Source organism: Conger conger, chromosome 13 (assembly GCF_963514075.1).
Source record: "Conger conger chromosome 13, fConCon1.1, whole genome shotgun sequence".
In the NCBI taxonomy this organism is placed as follows: Eukaryota; Metazoa; Chordata; class Actinopteri; order Anguilliformes; family Congridae; genus Conger; species Conger conger.
Window position 1 is genome coordinate 42,020,544 of NC_083772.1, and position 23,253 is coordinate 42,043,796.

General features: G+C 43.2%; 1 protein-coding gene across 1 annotated transcript in view; it reads right to left on the minus strand.

Annotated features, from left to right (window-relative positions):
• The window catches only part of LOC133107571 (myotubularin-related protein 4-like), a 44,350-nt gene that overhangs the window by 18,338 nt on the left and 2,759 nt on the right, over nucleotides 1-23,253 (minus strand). Inside the window, exons 2-5 of the mRNA XM_061216564.1 lie at nucleotides 18,812-18,867; nucleotides 5,176-5,265; nucleotides 4,129-4,245; nucleotides 1,200-1,282 (exon numbers count right to left, since the gene is read on the minus strand). Coding sequence (XP_061072548.1) covers nucleotides 1,200-1,282; nucleotides 4,129-4,245; nucleotides 5,176-5,265; nucleotides 18,812-18,814 — 293 coding nt within the window. The 5' untranslated portion in view covers nucleotides 18,815-18,867. The remainder of the gene's footprint in view (nucleotides 1-1,199; nucleotides 1,283-4,128; nucleotides 4,246-5,175; nucleotides 5,266-18,811; nucleotides 18,868-23,253) is intronic.

Consider the following 23,253-nt stretch of genomic DNA (forward strand, 5'->3'; position numbering starts at 1 on the left):
CCCCCCCCCCCTCCCCCGCCTACACGATGAACCTAAAGCTCAGGTGGGCAACAAGGCTTGTATGTTTCTGGTTTTCATGCCAACTTCTGGCTTTAATTATTAAAAGGGACAATAGGTAATTTCAGACTTCTAACAGTCAAGAGAGGAATTGCAGCAACAAACACGCTCAAACCACAACACTGTTTAACCCACCCCTTCTCTGTGAACGCGCTGATGTAGAAATGCCATTGGCTGTGGCGATTAGAACCAATTTTCAACCAATGAGCTTGAGTTATTGTACAGCTATACTATGTTTTGGTACAGAGAGCCGGCCCGTCAACTGCATATTTTGAAACCCGAATTTAAGGACTATAAACACAGGCACAGGGTGAGTCAACATGTCAGTGAGCCTTTTTCAATGATAGGAACGGATTTACAATGGTCTTCTAACAATGTTTTAACACAAAAACCTTACCTATTGTACCTTTAATTAGCCCTGACATTTACACCAGACATTTTAGCTAGATTTCTTGATGGGCCCGTGAATGAGAGCCAAATATTGTTTTTGTCTCCCTTTGTGAAACGTTTTACGGTGATCTAAGCTATGAGTGTTGGTGTATACAGCCAGTTACCCAGGGAAATTAGAGGAAACAAAAACCTGTATACACACCGGGCCACCAGTGTAGCACTCCTGCTATAGCTGAAGACTCTAAGGTCTAATGCATTGCAATTTCTTTTTACCTAGATATTACTCATTTTATTGTCCTCTGGTGTTAATTTGTAAAGACCGGGGTCTTGTGTTCATACAGAATGTCAGAGGAGGAATGCTGTTCCAGGTTCAGTTCAGTGTTACCCTGTCCACATCTTAACCTTATTTATTAATAAATAAAAGGCAAAACTGCACTCACATTCTGAGCTGCATTATGAATATGGACCCAGGTCCCAAAAGTACAAATTGACCAGCCTTCAGGACTTCATTGAATACTAATAATACTTTATCATGGCACAAGATCCAGCAGTATCCAGACCATTCCTAAGTCCAAGGCTATAAACCTGCTTATGGTACTGTAGAGTACACACCCAGCTTATACATTTTAGCACTGTTTGGGGACATGTTCTTGTCATAATGGCACCTCAGGGTGAAATGGGAATCTAACAGGAATGTTCCCCAATGTTGAAGCGTTTTGTTGCAAACTCCTGATTGGTCGAACAGCCCTCACCTCACCACCTTGGAGTCCTTGCAGATGATGTGTAGCTGGAACATGTCCCTGCTGTCCACCCCCTCGATCAGACGGAGCGGCACCTGGAGGGGGGGGGGGGTCAGGGAGAGGCTCAGTTGGGGCCACAGGCTGCACTGTCAGGTCATGTGACCTACCAGAACCAATCAATGCAATGACAATGACACAGCTCCACAGACCACAGGAGACTGGAATCAATGCAACAAGCACTAGCAGCCACCACACTCGAAAAATGAATAGTTTCAGTAAGTAAATCCAGATACATGCCATTTTGAGAGAAATTTCTTCTTTGTAGTACACAAAGAGCAGTTGAGTTAATAACTGTCAGTACACTTTCCTATTCAGTTGTAAAGACCATGAAATATGCACACATTGCTTTTAACAAGTGGAGTGTGCTAAACCTGCACACTTATTGACAGAGAAATAAAAAATCTGAAGGCAAATGTTAGTTGCTTGTTAATACTGTAGCTTCTTTTGGACTAACACCCCCATGAACGGGAAAGTCGGGAAGAAAGAAACCAGGCCTGAGCCCCCAAAAAGCCAGCAACTGAGGTAAAAAAGAAAAAAAAACACTGGGAAGAAAAACACTCAAACAGTGGCAAGAAAAAAGTCAATTTAAATTTCCTGTTATGATGGCCCGGTCAGCCAGTCTAGACTGGAACATCTGCCCAGGGAAAGTAAATAAACAAGGACTCTAATGCACAACTTTTAATGCATGTTCTGAGCTTGCGGTAGTTTATTTCCATCACTGGCACTGAGCCCTCACTCACAGAGCAAGCAGATGTGGAAAGTGCAGCATCAGTGCACTCTCGACTGCAACCGAACAGTGATATTAAAATGGCAAAAAAAGCTAATCAAACCACGCTTCCTGTATACCGCGAATAGGATGCTTGGTACTGACTGAGACTCCCTGTCCGCGCTTAGAAACGTCGACAACATGACACAACAGCGTGCGTGGGCCAGAGCGAAGGACGGAACAGGAGAGGGGAAGACATGGACAAACGATTAAAATGAAAACAAAATGGGGGCTGAAATCTGTGAAAAACAAGCAAGGGGAGAACCCAAATGGACAAAAAGCTAGGGACCATTTTCACACGCAATAGTCTCTAGGGTTTGCAGAGAATAGTGTGGAAAAACAAAAAAGCATCTAGTGAGCAGCAGTTCAGCCAAAAGAAGGGCCAGACTGGTCAAGGCTGACAGGAAGTAACACAAATAACCAACAGTGGAATGCAGAAGAGCATCACTGAACACACAGCACATCAAACCTCTAAGTGGATAGGCTACAGCAGCAGAAGACCAATAAGTGAAAAAAATAATATAAATACTTAATAAAGTGTTCAGTGAGTGTAGATGAAGTTAGTAAAATGAAGTCCAAAGTTCAGTACCATTCCTATATAGTTTCTAATGTCCATCTCGTAGTGATATTAAACTGAATGAAAGCAGCTCTGTTTAATGTATGGGACTTTAAATCTGCAACCTGATGGAAGCACCTCAAAGGCACAGTGAAAAGGATGAGACGGATCCTCCAGAATCTTCTCTGCCATTTTGTCCACTGCAATGGCGAGATTGTGAGGCTTGCTGCAGTCCAGTCATTTTACTTACCCTTTCCATCCATCCATCCATCCATTATCTGAACCCGCTTATCCTGAACAGGGTCGCAGGGGGGCTGGAGCCTATCCCAGCATACATTGGGCGAAAGGCAGGAATACACCCTGGACAGGTCGCCAGTCCATCGCAGGGCACACACACCATTCACTCACACACTCATACCTATGGGCAATTTAGACTCTCCAATCAGCCTAACCTGCATGTCTTTGGACTGTGGGAGGAAACCAGAGTACCCGGAGGAAACCCACGCAGACACGGGGAGAACATGCAAACTCCGCACAGAGAGGCCCCGGCCGACAGGGATTCGAACCCAGGACCTCCTTGCTGTGAGGCGGCAGTGCTACCCACTGCACCATCCGTGCCACCCTTACCCTTTCCAGTTTATTTAAATTTTTTAATTAATAAGCCCATTCCCTCCACACAGCACCAACATGAATGAGTTTTCTTAATGTTAATTGGTCAACAGCTGAACTACGTCCACCACCACCACTCTACTCCCACCTACCCAGGGTGCACTGCACCCGGCAAGCCTCCACTACACTCTATGTGATCAAATACAACATTTACATACATTACCCTTTCTATAATTGAATGATAGTACATCTAAATGTATTTATGCAAATTCACTGCAAAAGCTGCCTCCAGACCTTTCAATTTGACTTTTAGGTAGAAAATATACTGAATTTCAAAGCAAGGAAATGCGGTCAATCAACGCACCATTACAGGAGCCAGCCGTCTGATGTCGAAAGGCAACGGTACTCATTTTGACACAAGCTTTCCTCTGAAGTCATGAGCCCGAGGAACTTATTAAAGGTCATGCCATTAGATATAAGGCTTCCTTGTCTTCAGTGTAGGAACACAGACAACTACTAGACTGCGACTGAGCCAAAGCCAGTGGTGCACAGCAAGGGCCGATCCGTTTCAGGATTTTGTGCCAACTTCTGCCCTTAATTATTGAATTAGCGAAATAATGTCTCGAGCAGACATTTGTATATGCCTCATCTGCATACCGCTAGTGTATCCGAAAGATTGTACTGTGCTCAAGTACAAGAGTGAACCAATTTAATGTACAGAGTTGTCAGAAAAATAAACTAAGGTAAGAGGTTGGAACGAAAACCAGCTCGCGGACTCGCCCTCCAGGACCGGAGTTGAGCACCACCGACCAAAGTGAAACAATGTTGGTGACCAAGAGATCCTAAATGAGACCTCAGTCCAGTCCCAATGAAGCCGAGCAAGTGATTTCAGTGAGAGACCAGGGAACTGGCACGGTGATACAAGGGCGCTGGGTCGGGTCCACACTTACATTAATAACGGAGTCCTTAAACTTAATATGAAGCCTGTAGTTGGACATGGCGATGATGGCTCCCTCGGCGTGGCCGAGGTGCTCCACCCATTCCCCCTGAAGCACTGGAAACGGCACCTGGAAGGATGAAAGCGGGCGAGTGAACGGATAAATCCGGGATCGCTCTCTCACTCTCCGAGTGCCGATTATCGGAGCAGGGCAGGAGCGGAGTTAATGCCAGGCCTTTCCGAGAACACATTATCCCGCAAGCCCCACTTATCCGTCTCCGAGAGGGAACAGCTCCAGCAGGTATCCTTTGGCTTGCATTCAAAATAATTCTGAAATGTGCTTCTAATGTATTGGATTCTGCTCCCCCCACCCACCTACACACACACACACAAACACACACAGGGGAGACAGGGAGGAAAAAGCTGCCCTTTTTTGCTAAACAATGCTAAAACAAGAGGGGAGCTTAGACAGGGGAGCTGTAGACAAGTCTTGTCCGTGCATATTTGATATTTGATATGTGACATACTTGCTCACAGCACACACTCAAACATGCACACGCACACACACACAAAATAGCACACACAAGCGCACACAAAACACAAATCCACAAAAAAAGGATTATTAGAACCAATTTTCAACCAATGAGCTTGAATTATTTTACAGCTATATAAAGTTTTGGTACACAGTGTTGGTCTGTCAACTGTATATTTTGAAACCCGAATTTAAGGACTATAAACACAGGTAGAGGGCGAGTCAACATGTCAGTGAGCCTTTTTCAATGAAAGGAAGGGATTTACAATGTTTTAACACAAAAATCTTAAAATTGGAAACTTATTAAAGCATGAAAGCTATATTTATCAGAATAGAGTGAAGCCTTCCTGGCACTGTGAACCTAAGACAGTGCCATTAATTCCCACAAATATTTAACAGCCATAGGACTGACATGCTGACACATTGGAGTATAGCCTAATGACTCCCCCAAACTGAGCCACCTGCCCTTACGATTTTTCAAATAGTTCATTCAAAGGACCAATCCAGCTCCCGCATGAACACACTGACCTGCAGGGTCTCCACCTCCTTCACCAGCTCTTTCTGAGGGAAGAGGTCCTTGGGATGGATGTTCTCCAGACTGGGGGGTCCCTTCTCACCCTGCCAGAGACCACAGGACACATAACGAGGCAGGTCCAGCACATGCACAACAGACCTGGGTCAAATACGTCATTATTTTGGACTTTTCTAAGCTTTGCTGAGCTTGTCTGGTGTATTGGAGTCTCAATTGCACCAGGCAAGATCAATCGAGCACAGAAAAGTATTTGAATCCAAAACATTTGCTTCTGACCTGTCGGATGTACACAAGTGCTATATTACCACTTCACTGGTAGATTCCGTTCCATTACAGTCTATTACATTCCATCCTTTCTGCAGATGCTCTCAATAAGAGGCTAAGAGCAGCAGTAACAACAGAAGAAGAAAACAGTCAACCCTTTTAAAGCTAGTGACAGTGCAACTGAGGATAGATCGTCTTTGTACAGCAAACGCAACAACACGAACGTTTTTAAATACCGTCACCCGTTCAACTGGATTACCCAGCATTAACCGAGATACGGCATATTACACACGGGATGAGCACATCAGTTTCTCTCACAAATGCGTCCTGAGAGCTTTCCCATTCAGAGGCCATCTGCGTTTAGATCTTAAGTGCCTGACGAACGGATGTGTTCTACGACTGCAGTAGCAGAACAGTAAAAATGTTAAGGCAGTAATTGGGATTTAACAAACCAACAGTCAAATGTGCCAAAAAGCCACGTTTAATTATGGTCTCCACTCACTAAAGATGATGCACAGGCCTGGGGGCTGTGGGTTTCCCTGATGTCAAAAACACTATTTGAGGGCATATGTGCTGCTTGAATATGGGAGTTTTAATTTTTATGTTAATTTATGAGAAACTACAGGTTTCTCAATAACAGAGAGACCCTTGGCAACAAACACAATTAATTCAGTGTCCAAACAAATACAGTTTTACTCCCCGCAGTCTTCCATCATATTTATTTGAAAATATTTTTTATTCCTTAGTGGCAGATATTAAGGGGCAGCCTGTAGCGTAGTGGTTAAGGTACATGACAGGGACCCACAAGGTTGGTGGTTCAAGCTCCACACAGCTGTTGGGCCCTTGAGCAAGGCCCTTAACCTCGCATTACCGCAGGGGGGAATGTCCCCTGCTTAGTCTAATCAACTGTAAGTTGCCTTGGATAAAAGCATCACCTAAATAACATGTAATGTAATGTATGGATGGATAAAAATGGATACTTCCAAACCTGGATGCAGATTGCAGCAATCATGTTAAAGCAAAACGCGAATATGTGTATACTTGCTAAGAACTACAGATTAATTCCTCAAATCAATAATCTTCGATATGGCAACAGTATTGTGGAAGGAATTTTGCTAAATATACAGCGATTTGTCTACTTGACACCCTATGCTCCGTTTGAAGGTTTCTGCTGTGGTAGCATCTTTCTGGTTCCACCGGGGACCATGGTGCACATATTCTGGGAACCTCGTATCATAATATCCTTGCTTTGACAAGGCCTAGAGCTACAGATGCACCCCGCCCCCTCTGAACTGCATACTTTATATCCCTTCATGTGGACTGTCTACTGTACCTGCTAGTTCAACTGTATCTTCTGGCTACTGTTTGAGGGTTTTTCTCCCCACTAGGGAGTATTCTACCTGCTATCTGAGGGCTTAGGGCAGGTATTTCCCCTTGTTTTCCCCCTCTTGTTACTCTGTAAAGTATCTTTGTGTCAGTCCTCTGTGAAAAGCGCTATACAAATAACATTGAATTGAATTTGCTGTAGAAGTGCTCTCCTAGTTACAAGTTACATTACAGCATACCATGACACAACAAATTTAACAAAACCTTCTGAAGATTTAAATTTAATTTGGCAGACATTTCAGGAAACCCATTCTCAATGCTTGGCCAGATCCCACCATTAATGGCCCACATGCATATGTTTAATGTCTTTGAGCTTTTCATATCATTCTGGAGTACCAGATTTGTGTTCCATAAAAAAGTAAAACAATTGCAATTTTGGTCGAAGTATGTATATTTTAGGGTCTGTTCATTTTCTTAGCTGTTTGTAAAATGACTTCCCATGTGACATGGCGCATGTTTTTGCATAATTATCGGATGACGTTGCTAAATGTTAACATGGAGAGCAGACCACAGGAGGCTGGGGGGAACAGGAAATTGGTCTCTGGGGGCAGGGTTAGGGACCTTTCAAAAAAGCTACGTCACTGCTCTCTGCAAACATTTTGTGGGCATTTTAGATACTAAAACCAGGAAGAGAACGCTGATGCTGACGCCCCCCCGTGATGTAGAGTAGTCTAATTTAACGCCCTTTCCATAGTGAGAGGTCTGAGTGACTCTGGCCAGCGCAGAAATACACTCCGCACATAAATCAGTACAGAGTCTACCGATCACAGAGATTTACTGCCAACCTCTGGGAAAGACCAATTCCCATTTAACACAGCCGATCGCCCCACCCCTCCCAAAAGCGCCGCTACCTTTCTTCTCCATTCAGACTGTCCCACTCGACTAGCGGCTCGGCCGCACTCCGCACTGTGCGGAAAGGGCTCACCTCCATTCGCACCTTAACTCAGGCCAGACTCCGTGGAGAAAAGGGTGAGATTACGGTATTCAGGACGTTAAGGTGTCAAACATCATTCAGAACTTCACCGCCAAAGAAGACATTTTGCGGTTTAGAATGGGGATCTGTGTAATGGAGGCAATTACTCTGCACAGAAAGATGCACAGCAAACTGCTACATCTCCTCATCTGTACAGTAAATGAGTCACTCATTTCATGGAAAAGTATAGTTCTTTTCATCTGATTCTCACAATTATTATATATTATATTATACACACAAAAATTATGCTTTACAGCCAAACACAAAATTGGTTCATATAATCCATCAACAGAAGATTTTAGATTACAAATTACATACATGATAATACCTTTTTTTTGATAAATATATGATTTAACTAGTTTTTTATTTTTGAGCACATTGCCCAACGGAAAATTGGTTAATATAATCAATCAAAACGTTTTTTAGTAGTGGATGAAAACACAGTTTTGATGCAGGTTAATTTAGCAACAGAGATCCTAAATGCTGAATTAAAGTAAAACCAAAGCTTCAGCTTGTGTGGACATCATACTGCCACTCTGTAAATGTAACATGGAGCCAGAAAGCAACGCCACGCAGAGGAGACGATATAATGCCTGTCATGGCAGCGAGCCACACGGTGTATTTCACTGTCAGTCTAAAAAGGAGGAGCTGATCCCTACATAAATATCGTGCTGAGACTTTGTCCATACTGCTAGACCAGCACAATACGCAAAATGTATTATTAATCAATAGGTTGTGCATCCCGATGCTTCGTCAGAACAAATAATGACACAAAACTGCTAAGCGAGAGCTTTCCTTGACTCTCAGAACATGCAAAGTGATTTTTATTGTTGAAGGCATCACGTAAGCAAACCCCTTTTTTTTTTGTCAACGTCAGACATCCCAAGGGTGGAGAATTATACGCAGGCCGGAAGCTGCCAAGATGGCGTTTTCTCTGACGCATTGTATCAGACCGACACCAGCTGTGTTTGAGGATGAAGAACGGACAGGAGCAGGTCATACTGATTTCACTCTGCTTAGTCACTCTGCCTCAGCAGCAATCTAGCAATATGCTCCCAGATCAAGGGCTCTGAAGCAATAGCATGACTCAAATAGCATAACTTTTCAATACAAAGAAATAGTACCTACTGGTCTCTGAGTGATGAAATTACAGACCTTTCACTCCCAAGTACACACAAATGCACACACACACACACACACACACACACAAACGTGCGCACACACAAATACACATACACACACACACACACACACACACACATCATGTGCACATGCACACACAGACAAACACACATACACACGTGCACATGCACACACAGACAAACACACATACATATACACACACATACACACACACACACCCACACACCGACAAATACACATACATACATACACACACTCACGCACGCATGGGTACACGTACACACTACATTACTATACAGTGTATCCAGAAAGTATTCACAGCGCTTCACTTTTTACACATTTTGTTATGTTACAGCCTTATTCCAAAATTGATTAAATTCTTTTTTTTCCTCCAAATTCTACACACAATACCCCATAATGACAACATGAAAAAAGTTTTTTTGAGATTTTTGCAAATTTATTAAAAATAAAAAACTAAGAAATCACATGTACATAAGTATTCACAGCCTTTGTAAATTCAGTTGATTGGACATGATTTGGAAAGACATACACCTGTCTATATAAGGTCCCACAGTTGACAGTGCATGTCGGAGCAAAAACCAAGCATGAAGTCAAAGGAATTGTCTGTAGACCTCCGAGACAGGATTATCTCGAGGCACAAATCTGGGGAAGGGTACAAAAAAATTTCTGCTGCTTTGAAGGTCCCAATGAGCACAGTGGCCTCCATCATCCGTAAATGGAAGAAGTTCGGAACCACCAGGACTTCCTAGAGCTGGCCGCCCGTCTAAACTGAGCAATCGGGGGAGAAGGGCCTTAGTCAGGGAGGTGACCAAGAACCCGATGGTCACTCTGTTAGAGCTCCAGCGTTCCTCTGTGGAGAGAGGAGAACCTTCCAGAAGGACAACCATCTCTGCAGCAATCCACCAATCAGGCCTGTATGGTAGAGTGGCCAGACAGAAGCCACTCCTTAGTAAAAGGCACATGGCAGCCTGCCTGGAGTTTGCCAAAAGGCACCTGAAGGACTCTCAGACCATGAGAAACAAAATTCTCTGGTCTGATGAGACAAAGATTGAACACTTTGGCGTGAATGCCAGGCTTCATGTTTGGAGGAAACCAGGCACCGCTCATCACCTGGCCAATACCATTCCTACAGTGAAGCATGGTGGTGGCAGCATCATGCTGTGGGGATGTTTTTCAGCGGCAGGAACTGGGAGACTAGTCAGGATTGAGGGAAAGATGAATGCAGCAATGTACAGAGACATCCTGGATGATAACCTGCTCCAGAGCGCTCTTGACCTCAGACTGGGGCGACGGTTCATCTTTCAGCAGGACAACGACCCTAAGCACACAGCCAAGATATCAAAGGAGTGGCTTCAGGACAACTCTGTGAATGTCCTTGAGTGGCCCAGCCAGAGCCCAGACTTGAATCCGATGGAACATCTCTGGAGAGATCTGAAAATGGCTGTGCACCGACGCTCCCCATCCAACCTGATGGAGCTTGAGAGGTGCTGCAAAGAGGAATGGGCGAAAATGCCCAAAGATAGGTGTGCCAAGCTTGTGGCATCATATTCAAAAAGACTTGAGGCTGTAATTGCTGCCAAAGGTGCATCAACAAAGTATTGAGCAAAGGCTGTGAATATTTATGTACATGTGATTTCTTAGTTTTTTATTTTTAATAAATTAGCAAAAATTTCAAAAAAAACTTCTTTCATGTTGTCATTATGGGGTGTTGTATGTAGAATTTAGAGGAAAATTTATTCCATTTTGGAATAAGGCTGGAACATAACAAAATGTGGGGAAAGTGAAGCGCTGTGAATACTTTCCGGATGCACTGTAAGCCCTTGTAAACTGTAGCAAAAATGAAAATATATTTGTGTGTGTTTGTGTGTGTGCTGGCATGTGCATGTGTATGTGTGTGTATGAGTTTTTGCGCATAGCCCTGTTGCTCAGACGTGTGTGAGCAAGAAAATGGAGGGTTTTGTATATTTATTGATCTAAACAGCCTTTGCTGGCCTCCTGGCCAAGGAGATAATTTTAATAAAAACTCTTGAGATTCCTGAAAGCTTTCAGCACATGGTGCCTGGGTGATACTGAAATAGTCTCAGAAGGTCTTGAGCAGAGATGGTAACACAGCCAGATCAGATGAAAATAGGATTGTGTTTTTTTTTCTCTCTCCAGCTTCTCTGTAGGTGTAAATATTTAATGTTGCTAAATATTTACAGTCCGGACCACGGCCCGCTCGTGCAGAAACCTGCCCTTGAAGCTTTGAAGCATTTCTCTGGACATCTCATTAATTCTGCACCAGGGCCCCTGGTCCCAAAGATGCAATGTCCTCCTCTAACCTCTCCTGTTCCTGAGGTGCTGACATGCCCTAGACAATCGCACACTCACCCTTAAAGCTGAGACATGACTTTTAGGGACTCAAACAAGAGATGGATTACATGCCACGCAAATCCTCCAAAATACATTTCTGACTTTGATACCAATTCAACCTTTTTTCTCCCAATCGCAAACTGTAGACCTGTTCCACTGGAGAGATGTCATCCACTGATTCAGAAAGGTAAATCACTAAGAGATGTCATCCACTGATTCAGTGGGTAAATCACTAAGCATGCACGTCCCCTCAATTGTGTCGTCAGTAAATAAGGCTTATTTTCCTAGTGCAATATCCTCCAGCTGAACGTTTCTCTCCCCTGAGAGCTCTCCCCCCTAAACGCTCTCTCTCCTGTGAGCTCTCTCCCCTGTGAGCTCTCTCCCCTGTGAGCTCTCCCCCCTAAGCGCTCTCTCCCCTGTGAGCTTTCTCCCCTGTGAGCTCTCTCCCCTGAGAGCTTTCCCCCCTAAGAGCTCTCTCCCTTGAGAGCTCTCTCCACTGTGAGCTTTCTCCCCTGTGAGCTCTCTCCCCTGTGAGCTCTCTCCCCTAAGCGCTCTCTCCCCTGTGAGCTCTCCCCCCTGAGAGCTCTCCCCCCTGAGAGCTCTCTCCCCTGTGAGCTCTCCCCCCTGAGAGCTTTCTCCCCTAAGCGCTCTCTCCCCTGAGCGCTTTCTCCCCTGTGAGCTCTCTCCCCTGAGAGCTCTCTCCCCTAAGAGCTCTCTCCCTTGAGAGCTCTCCCCCTGTGATCTCTCCCCCCTAAGCGCTCTCTCCCCTGTGAGCTCTCGCCCCTGTGAGCTCTCTCCCTTGAGAGCTCTCTCCCCTGTGAGCTCTCTCCCTTGAGAGCTCTCTCCCCTGTGAGCTCTCTCCCCTGTGAGCTCTCTCCCTTGAGAGCTCTCTCCCCTGTGAGCCCTGTCTCCTGAGAGCTCTCTCCCCTGAGAGCTCTCCCCCCCGAGAGCTCTCCCCCCCGAGAGCTCTCCCCCCTGTGAGCTCTCCCCCCTCAGCGCTCTCCCCCCTAAGCGCTCTCCCCCCTGTGAGCTCTCTCCCCTGAGAGCTGCACAAAAGTATATTTTCTTCAGAAGGTAAAATGGTTCCTTAGATTTGAAATGGCCCAACAGCAAATGCGCGTCATTTTATGAAAATATCCCGGTAATCAGCGATGGATATAGCTACCCTCCCTGAGCGATTATTAAACATGGGGCGACATTGGCCCAATCGCCGTTAGTGTGTCAATGTGAGTATGGGAATGAATGAGAAGCATGAATTGCACAGCGCTTTGGATAAAGGCACTATATAAATGCCAACCATTTACCATTTAAACAGATCAAAGTTCACCCTGACCACAGGCATCAAAACAACAATAGGCAAAATATGGAACAATAATAAGAGCTATGTGTAATAGCAGCAGGACGATACGCATGCAGATTGCCTTAGTCTTCGAACAGCTAGTTCAGGATATTGCAGGACTGGCTAGTCATGATAACACCAACCACCAATTCCTCTTCAAATTTTGGCTGAATGTATGGCTGGGGGGCATGTCCACAGATCGAGACTGAGTGATAAGGGCAGCCCTTGCTAAGAGTTGTGTGTGGAAGAAAAACAGAGAGGAAGAGAAAGAAATGCATCGATTTCGGAGGTAATGACATGTACTGGCCCAATTTATCATGTCCTTTCATTTATTGAGTAAATGTATACAAACTGAGGATTAAATATTTCAGAATTACGGTCGGAATAAGCCATTTCATTTAAATGACCTAAAGTAATTTAATTCAAGAAATCAGCTTTACAATCAACCCATTAAGTATTTAAAACACTTCAGAGGATACGCTTTGGTTCAAAAAACATAAAAAAGATCTACTTCCTACTTCTTATATTGTTTATATGAATAAACCAATTTATTTCCCCATTTCAATTATAAATATTGAAAGCAGCTCATACTACAGAGGGTATAAGAGCCATTCTGTTGCATTCATTTGATATAATTGTAAAATTTTTACAGAAGGCTAATTGCTGAACCATATTCCATACAGCTGAATATAGTCAATACAGCCAGCCCCAGAATAATTGGCACCCTTGATAAAAATGAAGAAAAAAGGCTGCATATAATAAACACAGATAATAGCCTCAAACATATGGGGAAACTATATACTTTAATTTCAATACATATTGCCATGTTTTTTTATTCAGTAATCTTATTTTTTTATGACAACCATAGGTGTCACCCCTAACCATTATTGTAAACAAAGTGGAATTGGCACTATGAAAGTGGAATTTGACATCATTTAGTTAATCTCAGTATAAAGGAACCATATTGTGTCATTCCATTAGTTCCTGTTTCAATAGAGTATAAAATGGCCCTATGCTGATGGATGACAAAATCCCTTTGTCATCCATCAGCATAGGAAAAGCCAAAGAAATGTTAATTAAAAAGAGACAGATAGGTAACACCACCTTCATACGAAACAAGGAGAGTTTTGAAGGTGAGCACTTACTGAGCACAAAAACCAAAACCAAGGGTCTGGAGTTTGCCAAATGTAATTGAAATTGTAATATTTATCTTCAGATGAGACCAAAATTCATCAACATGTTTGGCAGGAAAAGAAGAATGCACCCAAGGAGAAGCGCCTCCTGCCAAATATTGAGGTTGGTCATCAATGTTTTGGGGATGTTTTGCTGCCAGCAGTACAGGAGCACTTGTTTAGTAAGATGAAGGGCGTAATAAAGTCTACAAAGTATCAGAAAATTTTGGCAAAGAATCTGGGAGTCCTAAGTGCAAAACCCAAGGATATCAATGATCCTGAAAAGTTCTGCATGGAAGAATGGTCATAAATTCCTCCAAATGTGTTCTCTAACCTTATCACAAATTATTGGAAAAGACTCACGGCTGTCATATTTGCTATGTACAAAGTATTGAACCAGGGGTGCCAATAATTGTGAAACCTGTTCTTTGTGGAAATAGATTTTTTATTTTCTTTGTTTGTCTTTGTTTGTTTGACTGTAGAGTGTAACATTGTGCGATCATAAAAAATAAAAAAAACACACAATGTTACACAGTTTGGGACAAAAATGGATGTCAATAATTATTATTCTTTTAGTTTACAGTAGTACTGTGCATATTTATCAAGGGTGCCAATAATTCTGGTCCTAACTGCATGTGAACACAATGCAGCTACTGTATGTTTATGAATTGATGCAAAGCGAACAGAAACAGGGGACATTTCATCTGAAGGGTATATTGCAGCAGCTATCTTTAGAACAAGGAGCAAGGGTATTCTAGCAGTATTCACACAGCGACACACGCCGTTTCACGCAGGGTGGGAGGGATGGAAACCTAGCCCATCGTCTCTGTTCTAGCACCAATCAGCCAAGAGCACCCATTTTTTTCCCTGGGTTTCTCTGCCCTTTTACATCACAATAACATCAGAACTCAGAGAGACCGGGGCTGGAGCAGGGCCTAGAGCAACGATTCGTCCAGCGCTACGTTCCCCCCGGGGACTCTGCAGGTGCACAGTCATCGGCGCCCTGGTCCGTCCTCCCGGAGAAACAGCAGACTCTGCACTTTGTCGGCTCGGGGAGCACGTGCCACGCTCCACCTTCTTAACGTGACCCCCCGCGCAGTTTGTTGTGCTGCGAAACACGCGATTTAAAAAGCGGATAGGAAGAAATAGCCACGCAGTGCTGCCCCGTTGGCATCAGTCCCATCTGTCACCTTCCAGGTGTTACAGCCAATGACAGAGACTGAAGGCAGAGAACTAAAATAGCAGCCGGCCAAACGCTCGGATCACCAGACCCCACTCACTCCCCTTCCCCATCGCCCTCAGGAAAGACGCTTATTAAACACCGAGAGCGGCCTCCGGTCCCGCCGCTTCCTAGACTAATGAAAGCAGTGCGTTCGTTGCAGGCTCTTCCTGAAAGTCGCAGAGTCAGCTGCATTCGTGTTTTTAGCATGCAGCCCTGGTGTGATGCTGGGTAATTAACACCGGCAAGCCTAATTAAAGCAGCCCCCCCCCCCCCCTCCCTCGGGCAACACGGACGCGGCTGCGGGCACGGAGACGCAGGGACTTACGAAGCAGCTGAGCACGGAGCAGGAAGCCCGCGCCGTGAGTCTCATCGTCAGGAGAGGCCGGGCTTCGCCTGGCCCGCCGGCAGCCAATGGAGAAGCGCTCACGGAAAACAAACTGCCGGAGAGAGTCCGTCACCCCCACCCCCTCCCCCACCCTCACGACACGCCTCCCCCTCCCAACCCCAAAAAGCCCTGTTGCTCAGGCAAAAGTTAAATGCTGAATAATCCACAACTCCTTCTTTCGGGGAGATGGGGACTTAAACAAGAAAAGAAAAGCGTGAACCGTATTCAGTGAACAGGTGCAATGCATCAACTGGACTGCAAGGGAAAATGTGGACGGAGAGAAGAGAGAGAGAGAGAGAGGGGAGGGGAGGAGGAGACTGCATGATATTAGACTCCGCCTTCAGCAGAAGGAAATTCCTCCCTCTTTATCTCACACTCATTCGGTCGCTCTCTCTCTCTCACACACGCACTCCCTCGTCTTCCTAAACCTCTGCCTGCCTTCCTGGGGCACACTTCACCGAGAACATTTCACTGCCAGAATTCTCCTCCAGGAACAGCACTTATCTTAGCAACCCTCAGAGCTCATCCCTTCCCGTCATCAGTTGGGAAAAGCACAGTCACGCTGCCTGTGCCCTTCCCGTCTCCCCGTGCAGCGCTGAGAAAAATGGGTGTAAATCACTCCATCGGATCGTCCCTGCCGGGGGTTGTATAAAAGATGTAGAGGGAACCAATTCTCTCCCTGTCTGGGGAACTGTGGCCTCAATCCCAGGGCGTGTGTGTGTGTGTGCGTGCGTGCGTGCGTGCGTGCGTGCGTGTGTGTGGGGAAGGAGGGTGATGGAAAATGCTTCCGTCAACAAATGGTCACGTTGGCAGTGATGCCGGGCTGCAGTGACACAGCACTCTACAGGACACCCCTTCCCCCTGCGCCCCCCAGGGAACGGCGTTTGGTGTAAGACTGCAGAGGATACAGACCGCAGGGGCCGTAAGCGTATACTACGGGTCACCCTGAATATAGACACAGATTTTCCTGCTGTGCAAAATATTTATAAAACACGGAGGGAGTCGTATATCCTATAAACTCCTGTGACATTCTTTTCCATCTATCCTTTTGTTGCCGGTTTAATCAATTGTTTCTGTTTCATTGACAAGCATGTTCAAACTGAGGGATACACACATGGTAAAGCATGTGGATATAACCTACTCACACGGTAAATAAATATCTGCAAACTGAGAGATGTAGCCTACTCTAGTATAACAATAGTAGTATAAGGTAGAATAGGTAATTTCGGACTCCTAACGGTCAAGAGAGAAATTGCAGCAACAAACAACCTCAAACCACAACACTGTCCCCAGTCTATGAATATAACGCGTAATATAAAGCCTTATTATACAGTTCAGCGTTCTCGTGCACTGTTTTGGAAAGCTGAGCCTGCCGTCTTTTCGTAGTGTTCTTTTAAGAAAATGTTCGCTGAACAGGTGACTTTATGAAATCTTGACTTTGGTGTGCTACACAACACAATTCATATTTTTTGTCTTTTTTAAGTTTTCACGTTAACTAACCAACTATATTGTGAGCAAGCAAGTAATTTGGCTATGTAACTAGCTGGCTATACAACTAAGATATGATAGTCTACCACAAACGATGCAAATGGAACTTACAGTTTGAGAGAAATAAAGGTTTAGTTAAACACGGATGATTGAACACGTAAAGAGATAAAAGGAACGTGTAGCTGCCCAAATTGCACTCCAGACAAACGATCACTGAAACTCTGTATACTACTGCTTATCTAGTTAGAAAACAATACCAGTTTGCTATCAGTAACAAGCAAATGAGCTATTACTAGTTCGCTTCCAGAATTTACAAATACGCTTGTGCACTATACATCTCTACTATGTTCCTATTGCTTATATTTTATCATAAGTGGATGTTTGTGAATTTGTCAAGCTGACTATAGCTAATTTGCTTGTTGCTACCGATAGCGAACTGGTATTGTTTTATAACTAGACATGTAGTCTTCGCTTGGATAATAAGCAATAAAATCGCCAATTGGCTGTGGTAGTTAGAACCAATTTTCAACCAATGAGCTTGAATTATTATTCAGGTGTACAATGTTCTGATACAGAGTGACGGCCCGACAAACATACACTTTGAAGCCAGAATTTACTATAAACACAGGCAGAGTCAACATGTCAGTGAGCCCTTTTAAATAATAGAAAGGGGTTTACAATGGTAACACAAAAATCGTACCTAGTGTACCTTTAAAAAAAAGAGTGATATACAGACGTAATGCAAAAATGTGGGCACACCTCATCAAAAAGCCTTTTACAATTAATATCTTCATGAACAGAAGCAAACCTGACCTCTAAATGGTACAAAGTTAAACATGACACATTTCTTCCAATTTTAAAGCAAGATTACTTTTAAAAAAATGTTTTAATAGTTTCAAAATAATAAAAAAAGGAAAAAGGCCCTGTGCAAATGTCTGGGGACCCTGTTAGTTAGTACTCCTCCTCAGGCAACTATAATAGCTTGTAAACACTTCCTGTGGCCAGCTAAGAGTCTCGCTTTTGGAATTTCCCCCCATTCTTCCCGGCAGAACACCTCTAGCTCAGAAATATTCTCCTTGCATGTACGGCATGTTAGAGATCTCGCACAGATTTTCAATAATATTCAAGTCAAATGTGATGGCCATTCCAAAACCTTTATCTGTCTTTCCTGGAGGTACTTCATGATTGATTTTGAGGTATGCATGGGATCATTGTCTTGATGGAATACCCAACCTCTCTTCAACTTCAATGTCTGGACTTACCTTTGAACATTAGCCTCTAGAATTTCTTAATGTATGGTGGAATCCATTCTTTCTTCTACTCCCACAATATTTCCTGTGGCCCCAGCTGCCACACAACCCCAATGTATGAAGGACTGATGGACCCTCCTCCATGCTTAAGAGTTGTGAAGCTGTTCTTTTCTACAAAGGCTTCTCCAAAAGATACCTTTGGTTTCAATTTTGGTTTCGTCAGTCCAAAGCACATTGTTCCAAAAGGCTTCATGCTTCTCAATGTTTTCTTATTTACAGACGCCAGACACTTTATTTTGTGTTGAGGTCGTAGGAAAGGCTTCTTTCTGGCAACTTTGCCATTGTAATCATGGCTATCCCTCGAGGTTGAGGATGATGGTCTTTGTTCCGTTGATCTATCTATGGGCTCTCAGGTGGCTTATGAGTCCAATCTTGGCTTTGGAAGTTCTTCCACATTCGGGACAGGTAGTTCCAGATGGCAGATCGGGCTTTTGGTTGGTAAACAAATATCTGCAAATTGGCGGGTATAACCCACCCACATGGTACACAGGTAAACAAGCACCAGCCAACTGAAGGATATAACCTAGAGTCCATGCATGGCAAACCAGTATAAGAGGGAGAGAAATAACACACTCACCATGGCCCCAGTCTGTGCTGAGCACGTCCAGCTCTCCTGCTGCCTCGGTCTTCTGCCTCGGGAGAAAAATGCAGCATTCAGCACGAAGGAGCACAGAGGCTTGGGACAGACTGAAGCCTTACACAACTCTGTGGAGCCAAGTAAGTGTGGAGAAGGGGCTTCAACAGCAGTGTGACATTCCAGTGGTCATCTAAGGGACACCGTGTCACAGTAATACTGAAACCAAATGTACTTGCATGGAAACATGTCTATAAATACAGCTGTTGGTGAATAAAAAAACCTGAAGCCATTTTGCAAATAAAAAGGCCATTTGCATTTTGTTTTTGAAAAGATAATAACTACACATATGATAGGTTCATAAAGCCAGTTCAGAACAACCCAACATATGTATTTGCTCACTCCAAAATAACACATTTATGTATTAAAATAAAACAAAGTATAACATTTCTCTGAACCACTGTTTTTAAACTTCAAATGGACCTAATATATATGATATATGTAATAATAGTCAATATATGAACAAAACCTAGCTACTGTATCTGAAATCATGGGCATTGAAATAAAATACAGCATAATGTATCTTTACTATCCATGACTGTACTTAAAGGATTCACAAGATTGCAGTGTTCAATATTTGAAACAGTACATATAAAATACACAGTATTTTAACTTACTATTTTAAACAACAATTTCCCTCATGAAAAGGTATACACGGACTGGGCTATTAAACAGTAAAACCGAATGTTATCTTTTTTTCTTCTCCGCTGTTTCACCCAGTGGGGAACCTCAGTCACCCCGATGTCTGAATAGGTCTGATCGAAAACCAGCTGCTTTTCTGAGGCGGACGATTCATAAATAAACAACCCCTTTCAACCTGCACTCCCCGCTGTGGCAGGTCGCTAAAAAAATTTGCTTTCTGCAAAAAGCTAAATTGTTAAGGAAAACAACTCTTGCCTAATTTCTTGGTACTCACAAAAACTCCTCTTAATGCCATACTGCTATACTATATTATGAAATCAGACTCAAAGAATATTATAATATCTGATCATGTGACAGCGGGTCAGCTTCACTACTCTATGGAGCCACAACAGAATTACTCCAAGATCAAAATAAATATCAGTGTCTTGTGGGTAATGTTTAATTGAAACAAGTTCATGCAACAAAGAAATGTCTTTATCTTTCATTGACATAGGAGAGGAATGTATGCTTATTACAGCCTAAACACATATGTTAAAGGATAGACACTGGTGGAAATGAAGGCAGTAGCAATTTCTCCTGGACATTGATCAGTCTTTCAATTCCTTAAATCAGGCAGGCCAGCCCACTTTCACACATGTTGTATAATATTGTGAATATTGTGAATAAGGTGGGTCTCCTTATTGTCCATAATCTGTGAGTATCACATGCATTATCCAAGCTTTTATCCAATCAACTACAGCCAATTCCCTCCTCACCAAAACAGTGAGGAGTAGACCATGCAGTAGACACTACTGTGTCCGTACACTCAATCAAGGCTTGGATTTTAATGTACAGAAACATACCATTAGCACATTCAATAAGTGGACGCCGTTATCAAGAGTGACAATAATTTATTTAATTATTTTTGCGGCTGCATCTTTTACAATAAATAAAAAAAACAACAACAAAAGAAGACACGATCAGTTGGATGTTTTGTTCGGGCAGCTTCAAACCCAATGTAAAACTCCACTAATAAGTATGCATGCAGGTGGTGCAATGCCCATAGAATTGCACAATGCTGGCAGCCTGTGTTTAAAGACACCTGAGTACAGTCAACTGCCTCATGCTGCAAGCTTCAACTGCAGTTGCCATGGAGACACTAAGCCCTTCATAGCTGATACTTGACAGAGCCATCTGAAGGGACCTTTGTGTATGTAATTATGTTTTTGTTTGCAAATTAAATATACTTAAATAAAGGCACATTTTGTGCTTGGCCTTCAGGTAAGAAAGGGCTCTGCTTTCAAAAAGCATCTTTAGCTGACGTGTTGGCAACTTAAACAGGATGTGGAGAACCACCCTTCACTAAAGCAGAACATTTTGCAGGAAGGTGTTACTGAAAAATTCTGTGAGTCCACTACAAATCCAGAAAATAGTAAAAACATGTCTTTTCACTTCAATTAAGCCCATAGAAGTGATGAAAAGCCTGTTTAAGAATGATGCAAAGCCAGTTTAAGAAGTGTGTGTATATATATATATATATATACAGTGGAGTGAAAAAGTCCTGATTTCTTATTTTTTTGCATGTTTGTCACACTTAAATGTTTCAGATCATCAAACAAATTTAAATATTAGTTAAAGACAACACAAGTAAACACAAAATGCAGTTTTTGAATGAAGTTTTTTATTATTAAGGGAGAAAAAAAATCCAAACCTACATGGCCGTGTGAAAAAGTGATTGCCCCCCCCCTGTTAAAACATAACTTAACTGTGGTTTATCAAACCTGAGTTCAATTTCTCTAGCCACACCCAGGCCTGATTACTGCCACACCTGTTCTCAATCAAGAAATCACTTAAATAGGACCTGCCTGACAAAGTGAAGTAGATCAAATGATCCTCAAAAGCTAGACATCATGCCGAGATCTAAAGAAATTCAGGAACAAATGAGAAAGAAAGTAATTGAGATCTATCAGTCTGGAAAAGGTTATGATGCCATTTCTAAAGCTTTGGGACTCCAGCAAACCACAGTGAGAGCCATTATCCACAAATGGCGAAAACATGGAACAGTGGTGAACCTTCCCAGGAGTGGCCGGCCAACCAAAATTACCCCAAGAGCACAGCGACGACTCATCCAAGAGGTCACAAAAGACCCCACAACAACATCCAAAGAACTGCAGGCCTCACTTGCCTCAGTTAAGGTCAGTGTTCATGACTCCACCATAAGAAAGAGACTGGGCAAAAATGGCCTGCCTGGCAGAGTTCCAAGACGAAAACCACTGCTGAGCAAAAAGAACATTAAGGCTCGTCTCAATTTTGCCAGAAAACATCTTGATGTTCCCCAAGACTTTTGGGAAAATACTCTGTGGTCTGACGAGACAAAAGTTGAACTTTTTGGAATGTTTGTGTCCCATTACATCTGGCGTAACACCGCATTTCAGAAAAAGAACATCATACCAACAGTAAAATATGGTGGTGGTAGTGTGATGGTCTGGGGCTGTTTTGCTGCTTTAGGACCTGGAAGACTAGCTGTGATAAATGGAACCATGAATTCTGCTGCCTACCAAAAAATCCTGAAGGAGAATGTCTGGCCATCTGTTCGTGACCTCAAGCTGAAACGAACTTGGGTTCTGCAGCAGGACAATGATCCAAAACACACCAGCAAGTCCACCTCTGAATGGCTGAAGAAAAACAAAATGAAGACTTTGGAGTGGCCTAGTCAAAGTCCTGACCTGAATCCTATTGAGATGCTGTGGCATGACCTTAAAAAGGCGGTTCATGCTCGAAAACCCTCCAATGTGGCTGAATTACAACAATTCTGCAAAGATGAGTGGGCCAAAATTCCTCCACAGCGCTGTAAGAGACTCATTGCAAGTTATCGCAAACGCTTGATTGCAGTTGTTGCTGCTAAGGGTGGCCCAACCAGTTATTAGGTTTAGGGGGCAATCACTTTTTCACACAGGGCCATGTAGGTTTGGATTTTTTTTCTCCCTTAATAATAAAAACCTTCATTTAAAAACTGTATTTTGTGTTTACTTGTGTTGTCTTCGACTAATATTTACATTTGTTTGATCTGAAACATTTAAGTGTGACAAACATGCAAAGAAATAAGAAATCAGGACCACTGTATATATATATATATATACACTACCGGTCAAAAGTTTTAGAACACCCCAATTTTTCCAGTTTTTTATTGAAATTCAAGCTGTTCAAGTGAATAGCTTGAAATGGTACAAAGGTAAGTAGTGAACTGCTAAAGGTTAAAAAAAAAGGTAAGGTTACCGAAAACTGAAAAAGAATGTACATTTCAGAATTATACAAAAAGGCCTTTTTCAGGGAACAAGAAATGGGTTAACAACTTAAAGCTGTTCTGCAGCAATGGAGGTTGATCAAGCCTTGAAAGTTGGTGCTACCAATTCCTACAGGTGTTCCAACTTTTCTTGATTACTTACAACCCCCTCTGTCTGCATAAAAGTAGTGTTGGAACACACAATGGTACCATACCCTTGTGAGCATCATTTGAACAGTATTGTACTGCAGAAAGTAGTGTGTTACGATAAAAATGGCGAGAAAAAGGCAATTAACAATGGAAGAGAGACAGACCATCATGACACTTAAAAATGTATGGCTTTCCTACAGTGAAATTGCGAAGAAAGTCAAGGTGTCAGTGAGTACAGTTTCCTTCACCATCAAAAGGCACTCAGAAACTGGGAGAAACTCTGACAGGAAGAGGTCTGGCAAACCCAAAGCCACAACAGAATCAGAAGACA